This window comes from Poecile atricapillus, chromosome 14 (genome assembly GCF_030490865.1).
Source record: "Poecile atricapillus isolate bPoeAtr1 chromosome 14, bPoeAtr1.hap1, whole genome shotgun sequence".
Lineage (NCBI taxonomy): Eukaryota > Metazoa > Chordata > Aves > Passeriformes > Paridae > Poecile > Poecile atricapillus.
This window is the reverse complement of record NC_081262.1, coordinates 16386515-16410801: the sequence shown is the minus strand read 5'-3', so window position 1 is coordinate 16410801 and position 24287 is coordinate 16386515. Positions and strand designations below refer to the sequence as shown.

General features: G+C 55.7%; 1 protein-coding gene across 2 annotated transcripts in view; it reads right to left on the bottom strand.

Annotated features, from left to right (window-relative positions):
• Positions 1-2044: 2044 nt before the first annotated feature.
• PRKCB (protein kinase C beta) overlaps positions 2045-24287 on the bottom strand; it is a 109274-nt gene continuing 87031 nt past the window's right edge. Inside the window, exons 12-17 of one of the 2 annotated variants that reach the window (XM_058849599.1) lie at positions 24080-24142; positions 22496-22634; positions 19480-19560; positions 19145-19252; positions 15780-15920; positions 2045-2886 (exon numbers count right to left, since the gene is read on the bottom strand). In XM_058849599.1, the coding sequence (XP_058705582.1) occupies positions 2734-2886; positions 15780-15920; positions 19145-19252; positions 19480-19560; positions 22496-22634; positions 24080-24142 (685 nt within the window). In that variant the 3' untranslated portion in view covers positions 2045-2733. Of the gene's footprint in view, positions 2887-6802; positions 8550-15779; positions 15921-19144; positions 19253-19479; positions 19561-22495; positions 22635-24079; positions 24143-24287 lie in introns of those variants that run through there. The other variant, XM_058849598.1, reaches the window with a different exon arrangement.

Sequence of the window (24287 nt, the reverse complement as noted above, 5' to 3'; positions counted from 1 at the left end):
ACACAGATCTGAGCATCTGTGCAGGGCCAGGCACATCCCACTGTATGTTCCTCCAGAAGAAACAGGCCATCTGGAAATAAGCCTTGGAATAAGAGTTTGGCAAGCAGCAGAACGGACAGTGTCAGGAACACTCAAAGTATGAGTCCTGAGAAGAGGAGCCGGCATTTGCCGTGGATCTCGGTCCCAAAGCTGCCTCCAAAGCTGCCTGGTGCCACGTCCCTGCTCCCCTGCAGCCCCCTCCAAGGACACCCGGTCTGCTCAGTGTGCTCCATGCACAAGTGTCACCCCAACACAGACACAGAAGTTCCAAACAGAAAAGATGTGACTCCCCCCGCAGCAGCTCCTGCATTGTGCCCACGGCCCCGGGGTGCCCCTGAGCCCCGGAGACCTTCCAGCAGCATCCTGGACAGACCTGGGAGCGCCTTCAGAGCCAAAGATATGGAAATTAAAAACATTCACCACTGAAGTAATACTAATTCTGCAGCAAGGGGTTTGAAGGTCACAGTAACGCACATGCTCTGACATCAGCTGTGGTCTGCAGAGGATGGCGCGATGTCTTCGGGATGTGCCGGGCTCGGGGGAGCCCTCACCAGCCCCCCGAGCCCTGGGCCTCAGCTGGTGCAGAGCCCCTCGTAACCCCCTCCTCCATCTGGCACAATTTGCAGTTTTTCTGGGTTTGGTTTGGGTTCCTCCAGCCCAGGGCAGGACCCAAGGCTCAGCTCTCAGGCTGGCACAGGACAGTGCCCGTGGCCGGGTGCCAGGGACGGGACCCTCACCCTGCCCCCAGCACTGGGACAGCGCCTTCGCTGCTGGCAGCCTTTAGTTCTCAAGGAATCAGTAAAAGAAGAAAATAATTTCCAAAGGTAGAGTTTCATGTTCATAAAAGATCTACAGCCTAGAATTTCCTCTGTAGAATTCCTCATGATGGATAAAATCCCACCCATTTCCCTGGGGCCTGGAGGAATGGCTGCATCCAGCAGAACCAGTGCTGGCTCAGAAAACACACCCTGGTCTGCAAACCAGCCAGACTGGGCTGTGACGGGAGCAGGGTGACAGGGACTGGGGGATGCTCACCTGGGGCTCAGCCTCTCAGCCAGGGCCACCAGCCGGCCACCGAAGGGCAGTGCCTGCCCTTTCCTGCCCTTCTCTGCCTGTTCCTGCCCTTCTCTGCATTTCTCTGCATTTCTCTGACTGCTCCTGCCCTCCTCTGCCTGCTCCTGCCCTTCTCTGCATTTCTCTGCCTGTTCCTGCCCTTCTCTGCATTTCTCTGCCTGCTCCTGCCCTTCTCTGCATTTCTCTGCCTGCTCCTGCCCTTCTCTGCATTTCTCTGCCTGTTCCTGCCCTTCTCTGCATTTCTCTGCCTGCTCCTGCCCTTCTCTGCATTTCTCTGCCCTCCTCTGCCTGCTCCTGCCTTTCTCTGACCTCCTTTGCCTGTTCCTCCCCTTCTCTGCATTTCTCTGCCCTCCTCTGCCCTTCTCTGCCTGCTCCTGCCCATCTCTGCCTGTTCCTGCCCTTCTCTGCCCTTCTCTGCCCTCCTCTGCCTGCTCCTGCCCTTCTCTGCATTTCTCTGCCTGTTCCTGCCCTTCTTTGCATTTCTCTGCCTGTTCCTGCCCTTCTCTGCCTGCTCCTGCCCTCACCTGCCCACCCATCTTCTCCTTCCCGTCCTTGCTCCCTCCTGCCTGTTCCTGCCTGCCCCTGCCTGCCCGCACGCCACGGCTCTGCCTCACAAACAGCTGCTGGAATTGTCTCTTCTCATTCAGGTTTGTTTTTTTAATGATGCAGAAGGTCCTGGATTACTGACTAAAACCCCCAGGAATTTGGTGGAAATCAGGGAAATCAAGATGTCTGTGAAATCCATGGGTTTGGAGCCTGGAAGAGAATAGCAGAGGGTGGAAAGTAGAAAAGTTTCCATTACAAATAGCCCTCAGTGCAGCCCTTTGGTCTTGGGCGTGTTTTCAGTTGGTAAATTGTAAACCAAGAATATAAATGTGTTTTGTTTTGGTAGAATATTAATATCCTTTACAGAGCTGTTACATCTCGACAGTGTCTGTGAAAGATTTATGCGAGTGCTGACAGAGCGTATCAAAACTGCAAACTGTTCCAGATGTTACAAAAAACCCCCACCTCTCACTTAGAAAAAGGTTTGCTGTGATTTACAGGACCTGGCACGGGAGCGGTTTGGAGTGGCGATGCCAGAGCGCGGGGAAGGCGGGTGGTGGGGGATGCTCCGGAGAGCCGGGCTGACCCTACGGACAATGCATTGGAAAAGTGAGGTCTATAAGCAGATTTTTCCACACTGATCAAATATATCCATGTCTTGAACAAAAGGCTCCTCTAAGACAAGCTCACACTCATCGCAAGCTTCAGCACAACGCTTTAAGCGATCGACCATGCTTAGCATTCCACAGCAACGCTTTGGGAGTAGCTGGGTCACTGGGATCTCAGCGTCCCACTGCAAAAATTACAGAGACCGTAGCAATTTGGTATATTTCTGTTTAAAAACTCTATTAGTCACCACCAACTATAGTTCCTAGAAGTATCACTGACCGTAACTGGCACCCCGGACAGCTCCGGCTAGGGAAACCAAGCTAGCGAGTGGCACGGACATGGAGCGGCTCGGAGGAGCGGTCGGTTTGGGAGGGGATGTGTGTCTGCACTGCTAATCCCGGAAGACGAGTGTCCTATGTACAGGGCGACCTGGCGTGGGACAGCGAGGACAGGGCTGCGCCGCGACTACACGTTAATGACAAACTCGGGGTTGGTGTAGGAGAATCCAGCAAACTCGTTCTGGTCCAAGTTCATGATGAAGAGTTTGTCCGTGGGCGTGAGCTCCACCGGCTGCCGGGTGAACTCTTTGTCGAAGTTGGAAGTGTCGCGCTTGTCCTTCTGTTAAACGGAAAGCACAGAGTTAAACTGGGGAAGGAGTGAGGCAGCGAGAGGTGACAGCACCTGAGAGGTGACAGCACCTGAGAGGTGACAGCACCGGGGAGGTGACAGCACTGGGGAGGTGACAGCACTGAGTGGCTGGGGAGCCGTGCTGTCCCCAGGGGAGCCGGGCTGTCCCCAGGGGAGCCAGGCTGTCCCCAGGAGAGTCAGGCTGTCCCCAGGGGAGTCAGGCTGTCCCCAGGAGAGTCAGGCTGTCCCCAGGGGAGTCAGGCTGTCCCCAGGGGAGTCAGGCTGTCCCCAGGAGAGCCAGGCTGTCCCCAGGAGAGTCAGGCTGTCCCCAGGAGAGCCGTGCTGTCCCCAGGAGAGTCAGGCTGTCCCCAGGGGAGCCACGCTGTCCCAGCACTCCACACTCCACGCAGGTTTCCAAGCCACCACCGAGCAGGAGCTCACAGCCCTGTACAAGAGAAGCAGCCCCGTGCCAGCAGCAAGAAGAGAAGAACAGTTTAACACGCCTGAAACACAGGAGCAGGACACAGAGGGACAGGGGAGAGCCGGGGGTGTTGGGAAGGGAAGGGAAGGGAGCATCCCTCCTCTCCTGTTGGCTGTGGGAGAGACACGGAGCAGCCCTCAGCATGCAGAACCCTCACTGCAACCAGAGCTCGGCACTGCACAGGAGGAAGGAGCCTGGAGGAAGCAACATGCCTCGAAATGGCAGCAACAGTCACTACCATGTCAAAATTAGCACAAAATAATCAGCTGTAAGAGCTCTTTCTGCTTTAAGCTTGACTTTTGAATGATGGCGTGATAGGGTGTTAACCAACACTGGTTCATTGATGGAGGATGTGATTTGCTCCAGGGTTCTACAGAGAAAACACACAGCACTTCAAAACCTCAGAGAAGGAAAATTCCACATATGCAACATTTTCTCCTTGCAATTTCTTAAGAAGAACAACTTTGCAGCTACACCCGAGCCAAAAAAGGGAGGGAAAGGACATTAGTGTCAGGATTAGCGCCGGGAACCTGCAATCAGCAGTGCGGAGCCAGCGCTGGGAGTGCGTGGGCTGCTCCTCCAAACCCTGCAGATCAGAGAGCGCCTGGCTCAGGGCTGTCCGGCTGTGGGAGGTGACAGAGCCGTGGCTGGAGGGGTGACAGCACTGAAGGTACAGCACGAGCACCCCAGGTCCTTCATCCACAGCCACGGCAGTGGAGGGACATTGGCAGCCGGGAACTGGCTCTGCTCTGCCTCCTTGCTAAAGCCAACAGGGACAAAACTCTTTTCATGTCCCCACACAGGAGAGACCCCAACTCCCTGCTGAGGTGACCTTCCCCTGCCGTGACACAGGTGGGACCCTGTCACAAATTTAACGCCTCGCAGAAACCTGTATTTGTTTTCCATTTTTCCCAGTGTGGCCCCACCAGGCCAAGTCCTCGCTGTGTTCTGCTGCACCAGGATCTCCAGCTCTGGATTAATCTGCCAGTTTGAACTGAGGAAAGGAACCCTGGGGGTCCTGCAGCTCCTGCACCCCACCCCTCATGGCTGACCTCCCACTGCTGTCCTGGTGAAGGAGATGCTGTGTCCTCCCTGCCAGGTCCCTCTTGGCCCAATGGGACACGGGGGCACCTTCACGCCTCAAGCAGGAGCATGGCCAGGACACAGAGCCAGGGCTTCCTGGAGCACCACACCTCAGCTGGACTGAGCCCTGGGAGATGAGCCAGCAATGCTTCAGGACCCCCGGGGATGCTTGGAGATTCCACTTGCCACAGGAGACATCCCATCAGGATGGCTTTAGCCTCGGGGAGGAAGATCAGGAAAAGCCAAGGATGATGGAGAAGAGACGAGGTGGGAAGAGAAGCAGGTCTGGATGGAAGTCAAGGAGCCGAGAGAGGAAAGGCAGGAGAAGAGCCAGGACGAGGCTGTGCTGCAGGGCCTCGAGCGCACGGCGATGCTCCGGAGGACAGCGGTGTCCACGGCTCCCAGCCCGGCCCTGAGCGCTGAGTCCCTCCGGGGCTCCTCTCTCCAGCACAGAGAAGGAAGGAGATGTGGATTTGGGAGCACGGAGCAGGAGCAGGGGAGGGCAGACAGGGTGAAGGGGTGAACTTGAGGTGCAGAGTTCTGCAGGCAAAGGGTGGAGCAGTCGGGATGTGAGGACGAGCCCACCTCGATGGCAGAGGGTCCCCCAGGGCCGGGGGCCGGGTGGTCCCTGGCAGAGCGGCCGTGGCTGTGCTCGGGGTCTCTCTGAGAAGTGGAGCCAGGCTCCTGGAGGGTTCTGAGCTCACCACATGGCTCCTGAAGGCCACATCCATCCAAACCAACCTGGGCCAGGACAGCACTGTCCTACCAAGCCAGGAGCTTCTGCTGAGCAGGAATGCTGTGGGATGCTGCAAAGAGGAATGACACATCCACATGTGACGGGTGCACCATGGTCCCCAGCCCTCGGGAGTGCTCAGCCTGGGAGCCCTGGAGTGGGAAAACCTCCTGCCACTGCTTCTTGGCAGCAGAAAGCTCTGGGAGAGGCTGTGATGTGCCCAGGAGGGGGCTTGGGGCAGCCCACTCCCCTGCACTGCCCTCTCCAGCAGCCCCCCACTCCCTGGGGCCTTGGCTGGGAGCTGAGCACAGCAAAGTGCAGGCTGCTGGTGGCTTACCTTGAATTCTGCCTGAACTGGTGGCAATTTGGCCTCTGTCAGGATGATGAAGAGTCTGGGAGCAGGCAGGGAACAGCTGCATGGATCTCATGGAGAGAGGGGAGCGCAGGGGACACTCAGGGCTCAAAGTGCCTCCAGCACCAGGAGAATTGACTCTGAGAGGTGTCGAGTATCACGGTGAGGAGCATGGTGAGGAGCATGGTGAGGAACATGGTGAGGATCACGGCGAGGATCACAGTGAGGATCACAGTGAGGATCACATTGAGGATCACAGTGAGGATCACAGTGAGGATCACAGTGAGGATCACATTGAGGATCACAGTGAGGATCACATTGAGGATCTCAGCGAGGATCACAGTGAGGATCACAGTGAGGATCACGGTGAGGATCACATTGAGGATCACAGCGAGGATCACAGCGAGGATCACAACGAGGATCACAGTGAGGATCACAGTGAGGATCACATTGAGGATCACGGTGAGGATCACATTGAGGATCACAGTGAGGATCACAGCGAGGATCACATTGAGGATCACGGTGAGGATCACATTGAGGATCACAGCGAGGATCACAGCGAGGATCACAGTGAGGATCACATTGAGGATCACAGCGAGGATCACATTGAGGATCACGGTGAGGATCACAGTGAGGATCACGGTGAGGATCACAGTGAGGATCACAGTGAGGATCACAGTGAGGATCACATTGAGGATCACGGTGAGGATCACAGCGAGGATCACATTGAGGATCACGGTGAGGATCACAGTGAGGATCACAGTGAGGATCACAGTGAGGATCACAGCGAGGATCACATTGAGGATCACGGTGAGGATCACAGTGAGGATCACGGTGAGGATCACAGTGAGGATCACAGTGAGGATCACAGTGAGGATCACGGTGAGGAGCATGGTGAGGATCACAGTGAGGATCACATTGAGGATCACGGTGAGGATCACAGCGAGGATCACGGTGAGGATCACATTGAGGATCACAGTGAGGATCACAGCGAGGATCATGGTGAGGATCACAGCAAGGATCACAGTGAGGATCACAGTGAGGATCACAGCGAGGATCACGGTGAGGATCACAGCGAGGATCACAGCAGGATGGCGTGGTGGTGGCACGGCGTGGCAGACAGTCGGCGTCCCACTGCCCACAGCTCCAGGTACGGCTGTCCTGAGCAGCATTTCTGCCTGGCCCACAGGGATGGGGTCCTCCCTGAGCATTGCCAAGGAGCCTCCAGCCCATGGCAGAGCTCCAGGGATCAGCTCCCACCGATGTTCGGGACGTCTGGGAAGAACCTTGCAGCATCCAGAGCACAGAGGCTGGCAGAAGTGGAGTCCCAAAGCAGGAGGGAGGCTGACAGGAACCTGTAATCCTTCTTTAGCTGCCCACAGACACTCCTGGGAGAGCGGGCAGGGACAGACAGACGGACAGATGGATGCATGGATGGATGGATGAGTCACCGGCGCTCGCTGCAGTCTCGGGGAGCACGAGGCGATGCCGCAGTGGGCTCTGCTCAAGGAGCTCCCCTCGATCCCTGAGCGGCCACACAAACTCCTTCCCAGCCGTGGCTGCCGCGGGAGGCTGTGGGAAATCACTCCCTCCTGGATTCCCACCTCGGAGTTTGGGGATGAAGGCAGAGGAAGAACGATCCGCGGCTCCAGCATCCCCCAGCAGCCGGGGCAGCTCCCAGCCCCGGCGGCCGGAAGGAGCGGCCTCGCTGCGCTGCAGAAACTCAGCATTGCCAATCACATGCAGCTTTCTGGGGCGTGTTTTCTCACTTTTTATTTTATCATCGGTATCAGAAAAAAATAAATTGGCACATTACAAATCAAGCAGATTGATACAGTGACAGCCCACGAACATCTGCAAGGGTATAAAAGGAAGCAGCGTGATTGTTGTCCTTTCAAGAGGAATTCACCGTTCCTGAAATGTTTCCTTTGATGCCAGAAACAAAACTCGGGCCATTTAAACACCTAGCTGCAATTGTTATGGATAGAAATATGGGTTGAAAGTTTCTCTACACGCTTCCTATCAGAATTCACAATACTGGTCAGAGTTAAGTATCTCCCGTTCGGGTCAATACCATTTTTGACACATTTAAAGCACAGGTAACAAACTCCATCAATGACTTTGGCATTTGAAAAGAAGAAAAAGCTTCGCTAGGGAACGGATGTTGGTGGTGTTCACTAGGGTGACCACGGATTCAAAAGCAGCTCCTCCAGATTTCCCATTTACCACTGGATGTTTGCTTTGATTTTAAAAAAATGCTACTTAGAAACTGCACAATCAGGAGAAGTCTTTGCCAATGGCAGCTCTGCCTTCCTGAATAACTTATCCCACTGCTGGGGACCCGGCCCAAAGGATCTGTGCAGGGAAGGGGAGCTCTGGTGGGGCTGGACACAGCCAGAAAAGAGCCAGAACCAGCATCTTGGCTCTGCAGAGCTTTAGGGAGGACAGAAACTCCCAATGGTTTCATTAAAAACACTGACTTGCCACTAAGGCTAAATATTAAAATTTCCTGATTATATTACAACACTAGGAAAATGAGAGAGCAGGAATTAAAGCACATGATGAAGGGATTTCTCCCGGTTGTCACCGTGTCTCTGTTTTCATTCTGTCACCCACTGAGCTGTTCCCATTTTCTACAAACAGAATGTTACAAACACCCATTTGCAGCAGTTCTTGCACATCACTCCCCTCCAGTGATGCCCCAAATAACAGGAAGACACTTGGAACACGGTCACTCTAGCAGGGAACTAAAGAAGACCCACGGATGAAGTTTTGCAATGGAATGTGTCACCACAACAGCAGCTGGAGCCGGATGACAGATGCAGGGATGAGATCTGCACAGCAACTTAGCTCTTGGCTTGAGGCTTAAAAAACTCAGAGTTAACAAAGGAAAATCCTTCGAATTCTGACTGGTCAATGTTCCCGACGACTTCCTGGTCGGGAGGAGTGAGCACGGGTGGATGGCGAGTGAAAAACCGGTCGAAGTTTTCAGCATTGCGTCCGCACTATGAGAGGGGAGAAAAAACGTGGTGGGTGGGGCAGGAAGCGTGGGATGAGCTGGGAAAAGGTGCAAAAAGCACTTTATGGGTCAGGAGGGCATGGGATGGGATGGGATGGGATGGGATGGGATGGGATGGGATGGGATGGGATGGGATGGGATGGGATGGGATGGGATGGGATGGGATGGGATGGGATGGGATGGGATGGGATGGGATGGGATGGGATGGGATGGCATAGAATGGAATGGCATGGAATGGAATGGAATGGAATGGAATGGAATGGAATGGAATGGAATGGAATGGAATGGAATGGCATGGAATGGCACAGCATGGCATGGAATGGAATAGAACAGCATGTAATGGCACGGCATGGCATGGAATGGAATAGAATGGCATGGAATGGCACAGGATGGCACGGGATGGCACGGAATGGAATGGAATGGAATGGAATGGAATGGCACAACATGGCACAACATGGCACGGAATGACATGGAATGACATGGAATGGCAGGGAATGGCACAGAATGGCAGGGAATGGCATGGAATGGAATGGCATGGCATGGAATGGCATGGAATGGCACAGAATGGCATGGAATGGCGTGGAATGGCACAGCATGGCACAGAATGACATGGCATGGAATGCCATGGAATGGCACGGAATGGCACAGAATGGCATGGAATGGCACAGCATGGCACAGAATGACATGGCACGGAATGGCATGGCATGGCATGGAATGGCACAGCCAGGGACTGGCACAGCCCGGCTATGCCACGGGAAGCAGCAGCAGTGAGATGAGTTGTGGTGGTTCACACCTGGTACCTGCTCCCAGGGCAGTGCCCACCTGGTGTCCCCCCTTCCCCATTCCATCACGTCTGGGCTGCTCAGAGCTCTCCTCCTGCTCGGGGAGAGGAGCCAGCCCTGGCAGTGGCCCAGGCCAGGCTGGACAGGGCTCGGGGGGACAGGGGGAGGTGGCACTGGGTGGGCTTTAAGGTCCCTCCAGCCCAAAGCCCTTCTGTGATTCCACGGTTCTGATTCCCTACAGTGCAGTCAGAGCACCATGGTCTGCAGCCTCACCATCCCCAGCAGTGCCAAGGACTCCATTTCATTCTCTTAGCAATCAAATCCAGGCTCCTGTCGCTGCACACCCTGATTTGCTGGAGTAGCAACAGCAGCAGCTGGGATCAGGTGGATGCCAGGTCACTGCACAGGCACAGAGCAGGCTCCATCCCTGCCTGCCACCCCCGTGTCACATCCCCACGGGGACTCTGCTCCCAGGACTGTCCCTCCTGTCACACACAGCCAGCTCTCCCCAGGCTCTGTCTCCTCCCAGTCCCTCAGGACTCTCTCCCGTGCCCCAGGGAGAGCACTCGCTCCAAGCCCTGCCACAATTTTTCCTGGGCGTTTAACTTTCATTTGTTAAGTAAACAGATTTGCATTTTTAATAAACATCAGACTCAATATAATAAAATATTAATGACAAATGCATGCAGAAGTCAATGTTTCCCAGCTCCTTCCTCTGCTCACACATTTCAGGGCAGACAACATGAATATCCATCAGCCTCTGATGGGCTGTTCCTTTGGCAGCTCTGTCTGTCCTTATAGCGCCAAGTCAGACACTTGCTCTCCTCCAACCTCTAAACAAAGCTCAAGGGGCAATGTTTGAGTCAATCCAAGTCCAGCTCCAGCCCCTCCAGCATTGGTAAGGCCACATCTTTACATTTCTGCTCTGGCTTGGTGAAACTTCTGCTCCCCAGGGCATCCCCTGCCCGTGTCCCTGGGCTCCAGCACCTTCCCCAAGCCATCAAATCAACATCCAAACAGCAATTAACTCCTGCAAATGGGATCTGCCAGCTGCACAGAGCCCAGGAGCCAAAGGCAGGGCCCGAGGAGCCAGGCTGGGCTGGCCAGGGCCACTGGGACAGCACAGACTGGGAGCACTGGGAGAGCCGTGGTGCCCCAGCAGGGCTCACCTGCTGAGCCCAGCAGCTCCCAGCACAGGGCCAGAGCCCCCCAGAGCCCCCCAGAGCCCCCCAGAGCCCCCCAGAGCCCCCCAGAGCCCCTCCAGAGCCCCCAGAGCCCCCCCAGAGCCCCCCAGAGCCCCCCCAGAGCCCCCCAGAGCCCCCAGCCCCACTGTCACTCCCCGTTAGCTCCAGGAAACCTCAGTGCAGCCCACCAGCAGCGTCTGCCAGCTCTGCCCGCCTTTGGCTACAAAGAAATCTGCTGCCTCAGAAAAGAAATAAAAATAAAAAAATCAAACCAGCAACCCCCTCAGAAAGATTGGAAAAATAATCCTGATGAGAGGCTGGCAGTTATTGGAATAGGAAGCACAAATGTATTTTAATATGCACATTGGCAAGCGAGAATTTCTCACTATCACCCAATGAGGTAAGAAAATGTGGATGGAAAATCTGAAAAGTTGCGTCTACCCATGGTATTTCCTGCCCTGCTGTGTGGAATTTATGGACTTTCTGTTTGGATGCAGATAAAATGGATGGGTAAAATCAATACTTTAAAGCTGAAAACTGAGTTTGGAGAAGGCACAGCCCCGAGGCCTGGAGGAGAGGAGTTCCAGGCTGCAGGTTTGGCCCAGCCCTGGAGGATTCTGCTGCTCCAGGCTCCAGAGCTCACTGTGTGCACCAGCACCTTCCTCACAGCTTCCCCAGCTGCAGCTCCTGGTTAGTGGACACAGATGCCACATGAATTTTTACATTTATCTAAAGCCATCTAGTGAAAAATTGTCCTCATTTTAGTCTGATATTAATGTACAGGCATCACTCCATCCTGACTGGAGAAAGGGGGAGGGTGGGAATTTATCTTACATAAATCCCGGTGTGTCCTGTCTAATATTTATAGCCAGCACAGAATGGCTTTTCCTCCTGAGCTGCAGAAATAAACCTGTCAGCTCCAGAGATGGCCTTGTATTTAATCACTCCCCTGCTTGATTTCAAATAGAGACAAAAGGCACAATAAAATATTTTCTATTGATCCCTGGGATGCAATCAAGGGCCATAAGAAACCGAGGATGCTGCTGCCACCCACCCTCATTCCCAGAGCCAAGGGGAGGTGCTGGACACCCTCCATTTCCCAGGGTTTTGTCCCAAACCAGTGGCACAGCCACAATCCCTCACTCCAGGCATCTCCTGGGCAAGTCTGACCTTCCTGGTGCTGCCCTGGGCCAGGGAATTGGCTCCTTGCTCCCTGGGGAGGATCAGGGCTCTTCTGGCAATCGCATTTAGGGGAATTTGGGTCACAGCACGAACTTGGGGCCACGCTGAGGGTCCCTGTGATGGTCAGGGGGGACAGTGGTGCCTTTCTTTGTGTCTGGCATCCAGTCTGGGATGCTCCAGCACATCCCTTTATCCCTGCTGCTGCCAAAGGGAGCATCCCCTGCAAGGGCTCCTGGTGTCGGACCATCCCTCCCCGAGGGAAAAAACCAAATTTCTGCTCCTAACACACTGAAAACAGAGGCTGAATAGTCCGGGAAATCCCAGGGAAAGTCTTTACAGGGCCCTGGGTCTCCCAGAGCAAATCCTGACTGGATTATCAGAGATGTTTGGCCCCAGCACATGCACCTGCCCAATGTCAGCCCCTCAATCCTTAAATCCCATCTAATTAGGAAATTACTTAAGCAAATATTAGAACTCACCCTGCACAGGCTGAACTAAGGCTACAAAAGCCTCTATGCAGGGAACTGGTGTTTATACACATCCAGGTCTGTAAGTGGCATTTCAATATTAATTAACTCCAAGCAGTTAGGGGGAAATTAATTTATGCAATTAAAAATTATTAGATTAAAAGCCATTTTTTTTAACCCCCCATGCTGTTGTGAATAATCCTGGGCTCTGCCGTGTGATTTCAGTGCTTTCAAAATGAGACTTTTCAAATCACTAGGCTTTATGTAAAGTAAAAGAGTAATTAGATACCAAAAACAGTAATTATCTCAACGAGAGACAGGGAGAGCAGGGAAGTGTAAATACACTCCCAGGGTAACTGCAGACCCAGGAAAGGAATTGTTATGCACCAGCCAGAGCAGGGAGCAGCCAAGCAGAGCCCCACGTCAGAGCCACCAAAGACAGCCCAGCCCCTGATCTGTCTTGTTCCTGACTCTGTGATAAAGGTTAATCAAGCACAAAGCAACACAGCAGCTCCTGGGAATTGCACAGCCCGGGCTGCAGCCTCTGTTCACTGCTGGTGGGAAACGAGGGAGGTTTGGGGAGGGATGGGGAGGTTTGGGGAGGGATGGGATTCCCTCCCCAGCACCCCCTGTGCCCCCTCCCCAAGCTGCAGGGAGGCTACAGATGACAGAAATCACTGAGGATTGTTTGGTGTGTGCTGCAGCAGAGACCCCGAGCAAAGGTGGGGACTGGAGGGGCTGAGCCACCAGCCCAAATCAAACCTGAGCTGATGGTTTGAGGATGAGCATTTGGATGGGGCTCTGCTCCCCTTGGCTGGTGTTCCCATGGACTGCAGAAGGGGAAGGTTTGGGACAGGTAGGGGATGACTCCCAGCCCTCATTTGCATCTTATTCCTTATTTTGAAGCTCTGGATACAGACAATTCCTGCAGCCTGACCTTTATAGATGCTAATTATAAAAAAATACACGGAAAACAGGCTTGAAGCAAGGTGAAGAGCCAGGCCAGCACCACTGCAGCAGCACTGGGCCCTGGTGTGGCCACATGAAGGTGACAAACCCTCGGCCACATCTCCCCTCATCACCCCCAAACGCTCTGTGCAGGGTCTGAGCCCCATTCCCATCCCTGCTGCTCACGGCTGACACCAAAGAAACAGCTTTTTCCAGCACTGAGGCACTGCTGGAGAAATATCAGCTATCAGCAGGTACCTGAGTTGTCTTAATCCTCCCTAAATCCCAAGTCAGCTGCTGCTAATCTCCCTGTCCTATCAAACAGGGAATTTTCCGGGCGCTGGGTGAAGCGACAGCCGGCAGTGCCCCTCCCCAGGGCCGGTGTCAGAGGGATTTTTAAAGGAAGGAGACATTTAAAACAGGACAAAATTTGCACACTTTAAAGCAGCAGAGCAGTAAGAAAGTGCTTTTGATGGAATTCAGTTGTTTTTCAGGGTAAAGCACCCAGGGCAGGCAGTGACACTGGGGACCTGCTCAGGAAGAGAGAGGTGGCTGCAGGGGACACAGCAGCAGCAGCTTCGTTGGAAAATGGACACAGAGGTGGGAAATGGCAGAAGGTGTGGATTCAGGAGACAGGGACTTGTGCAGAATAACCCCAGGAAGCCCTGGTGCCCCTTCAGTGAATCCAGGTGTGGATCAGGATCCCTCCACAGCTGCAGCTCCCACTTGTACCTGAGCATCCCTGGCATAAAGGTGGGACCCCACCCCAGACAGCAAACCATGGGGTGCACAAACAGCCCCAAACCCTTCCACACCGCTGCACTTCGATACCAGAGCTACAGCTTTCCCTGTAATGCTGTTCCTACACGGTGCAGGGCCCTGAGATTCCCTTCCCTGCCTGGGAAAGGCAATGCAGCGATGCAGAGCCCAGTGCTGCCCAGCTGTGTCTCCTGCTCCTGTGCAGGGGGCAGAGCAGGCTGGCCCTCGGTGCTGTGGGCTGGGAGCAGCCAAGGACAGCACCCCTGGAGCTCCCTGCAAAGGCACAGGAGTGAAAAACACCTGGCTGAAACCTGCAGCCCCAAACACAGGCACCCACCCCTGTGCTGGTATCACCCACCCCTGTGCTGGTGTCACCCACCCCTGTGCTGGTGTCACCCACCCCTGTGCTGGTGTCACCCACCCCTGTGCTGGTGTCACCCACCCCTGTGCTGGTGTCACCCCCCCCGTGCTGGTGTCACCCACCCCTGTGCTGGTGTCACCCCTGCACTGGTGTCACCCCTGCACTGGTGTCACCCACCCCTGCACTGGTGTCACCCCTGTGCTGGTGTCACCCCTGTGCTGGTGTCACCTCTGTGCTGGTGTCACCTCTGTGCTGGTGTCACCCCTGCACTGGTGTCACCCCTGTGCTGGTGTCACCCCTGTGCTGGTGTCACCGGAAATAAAGTTGGGATTAAAGAAAAGAAAGACCTGTTCAGCTTGAGAGAAAGGGAGGACACACCCAACAAGACAGACAGACCCAGGATGACAAAACAGACAGGCTGCAACACAGAGGGGCCCAGGAGCTGAATGTGTGGAGCTTCCAGCCCTGCAAGCCAGATTTGGGACCAGGAGCACGGACTCCTCCTGTCCCAGCAGAGCTGTGGCACTGCCAGGTCCCAGGGAATGTCACCTTCCATGGGGACAGAGGAGAGGCACCCCCAGGATGAGCTGCACCCACTCAGGGTGGGAGAGACCCCGGAGGCTCCCTGGCAGAGGGGGGACACAGCAGAGGGGCAGGGGGGACACAGCAGAGGGGACACAGCAGTGGGGACACAGCAGAGGGGACACAGCAGAGGGGCACAGGGGGGACACAGCAGAGGGGACACAGCAGAGGGGACACAGCAGTGGGGACACAGCAGTGGGGACACAGCAGTGGGGACACAGCAGAGGGGCACAGGGGGGACACAGCAGAGGGGACACAGCAGAGGGGACACAGCAGTGGGGACACAGCAGTGGGGACACAGCAGAGGGGCACAGGGGGGACACAGCAGTGGGGACACAGCAGTGGGGCAGAGGGGACACAGCAGAGGGGACACAGCAGGGGGGCACAGGGGACACAGCAGAGGGGACACAGCAGAGGGGCACAGAGGGGACACAGCAGAGGGGACACAGCAGTGGGGCACAGGGGACACAGCAGAGGGGACACAGCAGTGGGGCACAGGGGACACAGCAGAGGGGACACAGCAGAGGGGCACAGAGGGGACACAGCAGAGGGGACAGCAGAGGGGACACAGCAGAGGGGACACAGTAGAGGGGACACAGCAGTGGGGACAGCAGAGGGGACACAGCAGAGGGGACACAGTAGAGGGGACACAGCAGTGGGGACACAGCAGAGGGGACACAGCAGAGGGGCACAGGGGGGACACAGCAGAGGGGCACAGAGGGGACACAGCAGGGGGAACACAGCAGAGGGGACACAGCAGAGGGGACACAGCAGAGGGGCAGAGGGGACACAGCAGAGGGGACAGCAGAAGGGACACAACAGAGGGGACACAGCAGAGGGGACACAGCAGAGGGGACACAGCAGAGGAGGGGACACAGCAGTGGGGCACAGAGGGGACACAGCAGTGGGGACACAGCACAGGGGACAGCACAGGGGACACAGCACACTTACAGCCTTTGGCTTGAACGGGGGCTGGATCTCCTTGCGCTCCAGCTTGTCCCAGTCGATGTAGCGGAAGAACGCGTGCTCCTTGATGTCCCGCTCCCCCTCGGGGCCGCAGCCCAGGCGCTTGGCGGGGTGCTTGGTCATCAGCTGGGGACAGCAGGAGGAAACAGTCACGGGGTGTCCCGCTGCTCCCCAAAATGTCCCCTCTGAGGAGTCCCCAGGGAGCTGTTTTTCCCAGCTGGACATCCCAGGACAGCCCCATCAGGGCCCCATCTCCTCCAGACGCCTTTGGGGCTCCACGGGGAGGACACTGAGGAAGAAGCTGGAGTGACTCAGGCCCAGGGAAGGTTGACAATGGTTTATGGGAGCAGACTGTGCAGATGGCAGGTACACGAGCACTGCTGGGATGGACACATCCCCTTTCCCTCTGGGAATGGAGCTGCTTTGCCAAGGAGCAGCCCCGGGGTGCTGGCAGGGCTCCCTCAGCTGCTGCAGGGGAGCTGCCCCGCGCTCCCTTTGCTTGGCACAAACTTCTCATCATCCACAGACTTAACTCTAAAACCCACTGATCCTTTCAGATGGAATCTGCCCTCCAAAACCTTCATCAGCCCTGGAAGCAGAACCTCCTCACCTCCGGAGCTGTGGCAGCACAGACACGAGGTGGATTTCTAATGAGAGAGTCAATTTGGGGGAAAAATAGCACAAAGAGTCCATTAATGTTGTTTATCATCTAAACTTCTCCTCTTCACTGGCTCAAGAAGGGAAAGGGGCCTCAGGAATTACGGGCAGCTGTACAACATTAATATCCTGGGGCCGTGTTCAGAGATCAGATGGAGATTCCAGAGATTGACAAGGAGTTGATAAGGATGGAGAATATGAGCTTTACACCTGCAACAAAAGCACTGCTTTATTAAGAGCAGGGCAGTTCATCCTGGTGCCAGGGCTGTGCAGAGGCTGAGCAAGCCTGACCCCGTGTCCCAGGGAGGGACAGGAGCTGCCAGAGCTGGGGAGCTCAGACACCTCCCAGCCACTGGATCCAGGTCAGCCCCGCCACCCCAATGGCACAAAACAAACTCGCTCAGGAAAGCCGATCTCAAACAGCTGCAATGGGGCACTGGAAGCAAGGAAAACCCTGAGGAAAAAAACAAAACACAAACCTAAAACCCTGAAAACACACCAAAAAAAAACTCTAACAAATGCAAGGTGAGAGCAGAGCCACCAGCTGCTCTGTGAGCAAACAGCTCCACATCCCTGGCCTCCAGCTGTGACAGCATCTGCAGCTGGAAGAGTGATGGAGAGCAGCTCCTGTGAGGCAGCACCTCCCTGGAAAGCCCATCCACAAACAGCGAGGGCCTGGCAGGCTCTGCAGGCTGGGCCAGGGATTTTCCAGCCTCTGCTCAGGGTGAGGATGTGATTGGCATCAGCATCAGCCTTGCAGAGCCCATCCTCCAGCAGGGAGCCAGGCTGGAGCCAAGCTGGAGGGCCAGGGAGGGAGGGGCCAGAGGCCAGCAAAAACAAAAACAAGAATATTTTTCCAACTTGCTTTTGGTTAATAATTGAGTTTCCCTTGGTGTTGCAGCACAGGGCCCTTTATAAAATAAAAACCCAACAAGGAATCCCAGATTCCACCTGGGAAGGTGGCAGAGGTGACGTGTCCTGGCCTCTCGAACATGAAACAGGGCAGCATGGACTGGGGAAATGCCACCCAAAACACCTGTAAATATTTCCAAATACTGCAGAAAACATTCCATGCCTTTCGGAATGGGCAGAGGTTTCTCCAGTTCCCTGCTGGCAGCGCTGGCACAGCCAACACAGCTCCCTGCAGCTCACCAAGACCCACTTCACTGTGTTTTAGGGGAAAACGTAAACAGTTCCCAGCTTACTAAAAAGTTCTGGGATCCCACACAGAGTGGTAATTAAACTTTCCGGTGTGGCAGTTTGGTGGCGGCAAAAAACGTCCTGAGGTTTTGAAAGAACACAGAGGGAACCACCACAGCTACAAAAACCCACGGGAATGATGGAGAGCCAGCCCTCGGTACTGCCCCAGCATCCTCCCATCTCCAGAGCGAGAAGAGCCACGGCAGCAACACCCAGCAGCCGCTGCAGCCGCAGTCCCCGCTCTGATTTACAGCACCCACCTTGTGCCTGATGCAGCAGCAAACACAGCCAGAGCTGAGCCTGGCCCTGCTGCCCCGGGCTCAGGGGGTGCCCGGCAGCCCTGAGTGTCCCCCAGCCCCTGCCTGGCCAGGAGCACCCTGGATTTCCCCTTTACATCCCAAAAAAACGGCAGCAGGAGCATGGAGATGGTGCCAGCCTCTGTGGGAATCCCCCTCCAGCCGCCCGCGCGGTTTCTGAATTAAGGATTTGATTTTCCTGCGTCCTGCTGACTGTGGCAGGGCAGCCACCCCTCCCCATGCCCCATTCCAGGTGGGAGCACCAGCAGCAGCTTTTCCCCACGGGACAAGTGAATATTCCTCTTTAACACCAGCTCAGAATCCTGGCAACGCTGGGAAGAGGCTCTGAAATGCCGCAGTGGGAGCGTTAAGCGCAGGATGTGTCATTTGTAGATAGAAACACTATTTTGAGATAGAGAACATTCAGATATTTTCAATATTAACTATTATAAGCAAACATTTCTTAAATTCCTACACAAACACTTATTTATAGCAGCGTGTGGCACTGGGGGGTGAGATGAGGCTCAGTCCCAAGCACACACAACAACATCAGGACCTCGCCAGCCTTCATCCATCACATCCCAAATTAATTCAGGCCCAGGCCCAGGCCATGGAGAGCCCAGCTTGGGATGCTGGGCAAGGCAGAGCTTCACTGCAAATTAAGAGACAGGATAATGAGAATGCTGCCCTGAGCCCATGGAGACACCACCAGAGCTTCAGGCTGGGGCACCCGAAGGGCAACTCGTCACAGCTAAGTGGAAGGATGAAGGTTTTGTGTCTGATCTTAGGAAAGCTATTTGGGAATCACATCCATTTTCCCTGAGCATCATTTTTCACTTCAGGCAGAGGTTCACAGAGCTGTCCTGTCCTCACCTGCTGGGGCACAGGGTGTCTGGGCAGGAACCCTCCCATCCCACCTCCAGCCAACCCCCAGCTCTCTCCTGACCCCCAGGCCAGCCCCAGCTCCCGGCTGTATTTCTGCTCAGGGTAAGGGCACGGAGAGGATGCAGGTGCTGCTTTCACCTGCCTTTGGTACACACACACACAGCAGTGGTTTCAGGAGGGCACCAGAACCAGAACCCAGCAGTGTCAGACCCTGCTCGTGCTGGGCAGCAGAGGCTGAGCTGGGACCCCCAGGGCTGCAGGCTCCCATCCCCACACCCCCCAGCCCAGCAGAGCACCCAGCCCAGCCCTTACCCCTTTGCAGATCGCCACTGCCTCCTTGGACATGGACTTGGGGTAGGCGACGTTGTGCTCCATGATGGACTGGAAGAGCTCATCCTCATCTTCTCCCTCAAAGGGGGCCTAGAGCAGAGCAGCCACGGCTTCAGGGGCACTCCTGGGTCCCAAAGCTGCCGTGTGCTGCTGTGGGGCCAGCCCCAGGCACGGTGACACCAGCCTTGTCACTGCAGTCCCTGTGCCCCAGTGCCACCCCCAGCTCAGGGCTGTCCACATGGAGGGGCAATCCCAGGGCAGCCTGTGCTCACAGGGAACGTGACCCAGCCTGGAGGAATCCACTAAAACTCCATTACCTGGCCAGCCAGCATCTCGTAGAGCAGGACTCCAAACGCCCACCAGTCCACAGACTTCCCGTAGGGCTGGTAAGCGATGATCTGCAAAGAGCAACAGCAGCATTACCACCCCAGCCCTGTGGCACAGGGCAAAGCCATCCCCAGCTGGAGCTGGAGCTGGAGCTGGGGCTGGGGCTGTTCCCTGGGACACATTTCAGCACGGAATTCCCTCCCCTGAGCCCACCCCGAGTCCCTCCTCTCGCTCTTTACAGCACCCTGGGAAATTCGGCTGTGAGCAGGTCATGCCATGGAGGCCTTGAAAAGGAAAGAGCTCTTGAAAGAAATTCCCTGTCCTGTGCAGCCCCTGCTGCTGGTTCGGGAGGGTCACACCCAGCCCCAGGTGACACAGCCCAGGTGACACAGCTCAGGTGACACAGCCCCTGACACAGCCCCAGTGACACAGCCCCAGTGACACAGCCCCTGACACAGCCCCAGGTGACACAGCCCAGGTGACACAGCCCCTGACACAGCTCAGGTGACACAGCCCAGGTGACACAGCCCAGCAGGTGACACAGCCCAGGTGACACAGCCCCAGGTGACACAGCCCAGCAGGTGACACAGCCCCCAGTGACACAGACCCAGTGACACAGCCCAGGTGACACAGCCCAGCAGGTGACACAGCCCCTGACACAGCCCCAGTGACACAGCCCCAGTGACACAGCCCAGGTGACACAGCCCACAGGTGACACAGCCCCTGACACAGCCCCTGACACAGCCCCAGTGACACAGCCCCAGGTGACACAGCCCCAGGTGACACAGCCCAGGTGACACAGCCCCTGACACAGCCCCAGGTGACACAGCCCAGGTGACACAGCCCCAGTGACACAGCCCCAGGTGACACAGCCCCAGGTGACACAGCCCCAGGTGACACAGCCCAGGTGACACAGCCCAGGTAACACAGCCCCCAGTGACACAGCCCAGGTGACACAGCCCAGCAGGTGACACAGCCCCCAGTGACACAGCCCAGGTGACACAGCCCAGGTAACACAGCCCCTGACACAGCCCCAGGTGACACAGCCCAGGTGACACAGCCCAGCAGGTGACACAGCCCAGGTGACACAGCCCAGGTGACACAGCCCAGCAGGTGACACAGCCCCAGGTGACACAGCCCAGGTGACACAGCCCAGCAGGTGACACAGCCCAGGTGACACAGCCCCAGGTGACACAGCCCCAGGTGACACAGCCCAGCAGGTGACACAGCCCAGGTGACACAGCCCCTGACACAGCCCCCAGTGACACAGCCCCAGGTGACACAGCCCAGGTGACACAGCCCCAGGTGACACAGCCCAGCAGGTGACACAGCCCCCAGTGACACAGACCCAGTGACACAGCCCAGGTGACACAGCCCCTGACACAGCCCCCAGTGACACAGCCCCCAGTGACACAGCCCAGCAGGTGACACAGCCCAGGTGACACAGCCCCAGTGACACAGCCCCAGGTGACACAGCCCAGGTGACACAGCCCCCAGTGACACAGCCCAGGTGACACAGCCCAGGTGACACAGCCCAGGTGACACAGCCCAGGCTTTAATGCCTCTCCTGGGTGCCAAGGTGATTTGCATCCTAATTTCACATTTGCTGCTTTTCTTTTGGAAAAAGAAGAATTACAGCAAGGAGAAGAAAATAAGAGTTGAAGTGAAATCACTTGGGCAAACACACGGGGAACTGGTCATTTGTCCTGCTTTGAAGGAGCATTAATCACCCACAGTGAGAGGCTCTGCACCAGCAGCACCAGTGTTAATCCTGGTGGAATGAGGGATGGCACACATGGATGCAGAAATGGGAAACCTCACTGTAAACACGAGGTGGTTTAGCACACGAGTGCACTGATGTCCTATCAAAGAGAATCTCTCTGAAACATTTACATGAAGAAATATTAACTTCATCTTTGCAAATTCAGCAGAGACAAGAGTTCAGAGTGATACTTTGAAGTGAAGGGAACAGACATTTGAGAATAATTACTCCTCTGAATTTCACAAGTCTGGCACTAAAGCATGCCCATGCATCACCTCATGGAAGTGTCATGTGTGACTCTATCACATCAGGAATAACCAAATGAAAAGTCATTTTTGGGGGATCCAGAGCCATGGATGGGGAGTCTCTCCCCATCAGACACACGTCCCCTCACTGCACACAGTGAGCTGCAGAGATCTAAGGATCTCCACTCCACATGGAAATATTCCCCACTGATAATTCCCTGTTTCTTATGTGCTGGAAGCTTCTATCACACAGTGAGGGGCAGAGCTGAGCTCCTGGGTTTGTCATTTCCAGGAGCAAGGGAACACGTGAGGAGCAGCCTGCAGTGGGTCTGAGCATGCCAAGGACAGAAGAGGCACAGAGCTGGAGCAGGATGGACATGGGAAAAGCCCCCAGACGGGGAAAACACCCTGCAGGGAGAGCAGCACCAGGATCTGCTGCTCTCTGAGGTGGAAGCAGGACACAGCACAACAGGGAGGCACATTCCTGTTCCCTCAGGGGGATGGACAGTGCCCAGGGCATGAACTCTGCAGGCTGCTGGTGAATTGCTGAGTGTCCCTGTTTGGGCTGGAGAGCTGCCCCAAGCAAGGCCATGTGGCAGTGGCCTCAGGGGAGACAAAGAGTTAACATTGTCCCACCCCAAACCCCTTGTGAAGGGTGGCCCAGGTGTTCTGATTGAGTTTGAGTCCCTGGGGGTTCTCCCTTGGTGTGCTTCTGCTGGTCCCTGACCCTGAACTCCACCCTCAAGGGTGGAGACGCTCGGGGGTTCTGTCCCTCAAAAACCCCTGCTGTGCCTCTGTTTGGGGCTCTCTGTTCTGGATCTGACTTTGTTCCCATGCTGAATAAATGGTTTCATGAACGGGAGCCCGTCTCATTGGTGTTTGATGCTGGTCCCCAGAATCCTGCTGCTTCCCTGGCCGAGATCCTGAGGCTGCTGACTGCAACAAGGCCACCCCCGAGAGGGAGCAGCAGGGATCATCAGCCGCCGTCCCCGTCCCTACCTCGGGCGCGATGTAGTCCGGAGTGCCACAGAAGGTCTTGGTGGTCACCCCGTCCCAGATGTTCTCCTTGCACATGCCAAAGTCGGCGATCTTTATGTGCCCCTCGCTGTCCAGCATCACATTGTCCAGCTTCAGGTCCCTGCAGGGCGAGAGCAAACCCGTGACACAGCGCCAGGCTCCGCCTGCGTCTCACACCCACAGCCTCCGTAGGACACAGCTTGGGGAAACGAGCAAAAAGGAGGCAGAGATTTGTCAGGATGGAGTGCTGGTTTTGACTTTTAAGCCACGGGAATGCTGTGCTGGGCACACTGCTTTGAAGTGTGCGATGGAAAACGCTCCTCTGGCAGGAGACGGATTTAATTGATTTTTTTCTTTCGCTCCCGTGAAAATCAAAGCGCACTTAGAGCTCTTGTGATGGAGAAGCACCTACTCAGCACAAGTCCCTGCCTCACCCGTGCTCTGCTCCCCCTGAAACACAAACCAGCTGTGATTCCCTCTGATCCTCACCCCCAGAGTTCCTGTTGGGGGTACCCAACCTTTGCACAAACTGGAGATGGATCCAACCGCTGATCCCTGGATCCGAACCCCAGCCCTGAGCCACCACTCCAGAGCTGGATGCTCCAGCCTCAAGGACACTTTGGCAGCAAACACTGGGTATTTTGGTGCTCTTTATACATTCTTACTGGGTTTAAGGCTGTATTTTCTAATTATCATGTCAGTGCTCAGAACCCTGACAGGCCAAAGGCAGAGGGACACGAGCTGGGATTGGGACTGGGAGGAAGGAAGGAAGCGGAGCCACTGGGGACCAACAGACCTAGAATCTCTCCGTAGCAGCTGATGGCAAAAACCAGCCCTCACGTCAAGTTCGTTCCACTTCTTTCATCTTTAGCATCTCCTGACTCCAGCAGCACTGTTGGCATCTCCCTTTACACAGCACTTAATGGTATCTGACACTCATTAGGATGCTCTGCTCCACCCTGGGCTCTGGGAATTCTCCCAAGCAGGGAAGAGCAGTGAACACTGGTTTCAGAGCTGAACCAGCAGCCTGTGAGCCTGGTCCTGCACATGGCAGTGACCCAGCTAGCTCTGGGTGCTGGAATCAAACTGGGAATGGCAAAGAAGCCCCAGTGGCTGCAGCAGAAGTGACAGAGTGGCACCGCAGAGCTCGGAACAAGGCACTGGCAGCGCTGGCTCCGGTGCCAATGGTGAGAGAGCAGTGCCTGCAGCCAAACTCGGGGCTTGGAGCTGCTCCAGGCTGCCAGGGAGCACTGCTGGTGTGTGGAGAGGAACACATGGAGCAGGGGCAGGAGAGAACCAGAGCTGCCTTCCCATGAGCCGGGGAAAAGCAGGAACCTCCCCCAAAGCAGGGGCTCCTGGCTCCCTTTTGGGACACATCTCGTGCTGGTGGTTGGACTCAGCGATCCCACAGGACTTTTCCAACCTTAAATTTCCTGTCATTCCACCTGTGGGCAGCGCCCAGACCCCATCCAGGGCAGGGCAGGGCAGGGGGGCCGGGCTGGGGGCTCCTGCTGGAGCTCAGGGGGAGCCAGGGAGGGGGACAGGGGCAGGAACACGCTCACCTACCGATAAATGATGCCTTTGCTCTGCAGGAAGAAGAGCCCGATGGCTATTTCTGCTGCGTAGAATCTGAAAGAGGTTTGAAAGGAAGACTGATAATTAAAGGAGATAAATGAAAATCTTCCCAGCTGGGTGGCAGCGAAGGAAACGCGTCAGGCAGATGTGACCAAAGGACACGGCAGAGAAATTCCAGGGAAGGATGAGAGGAGGATGA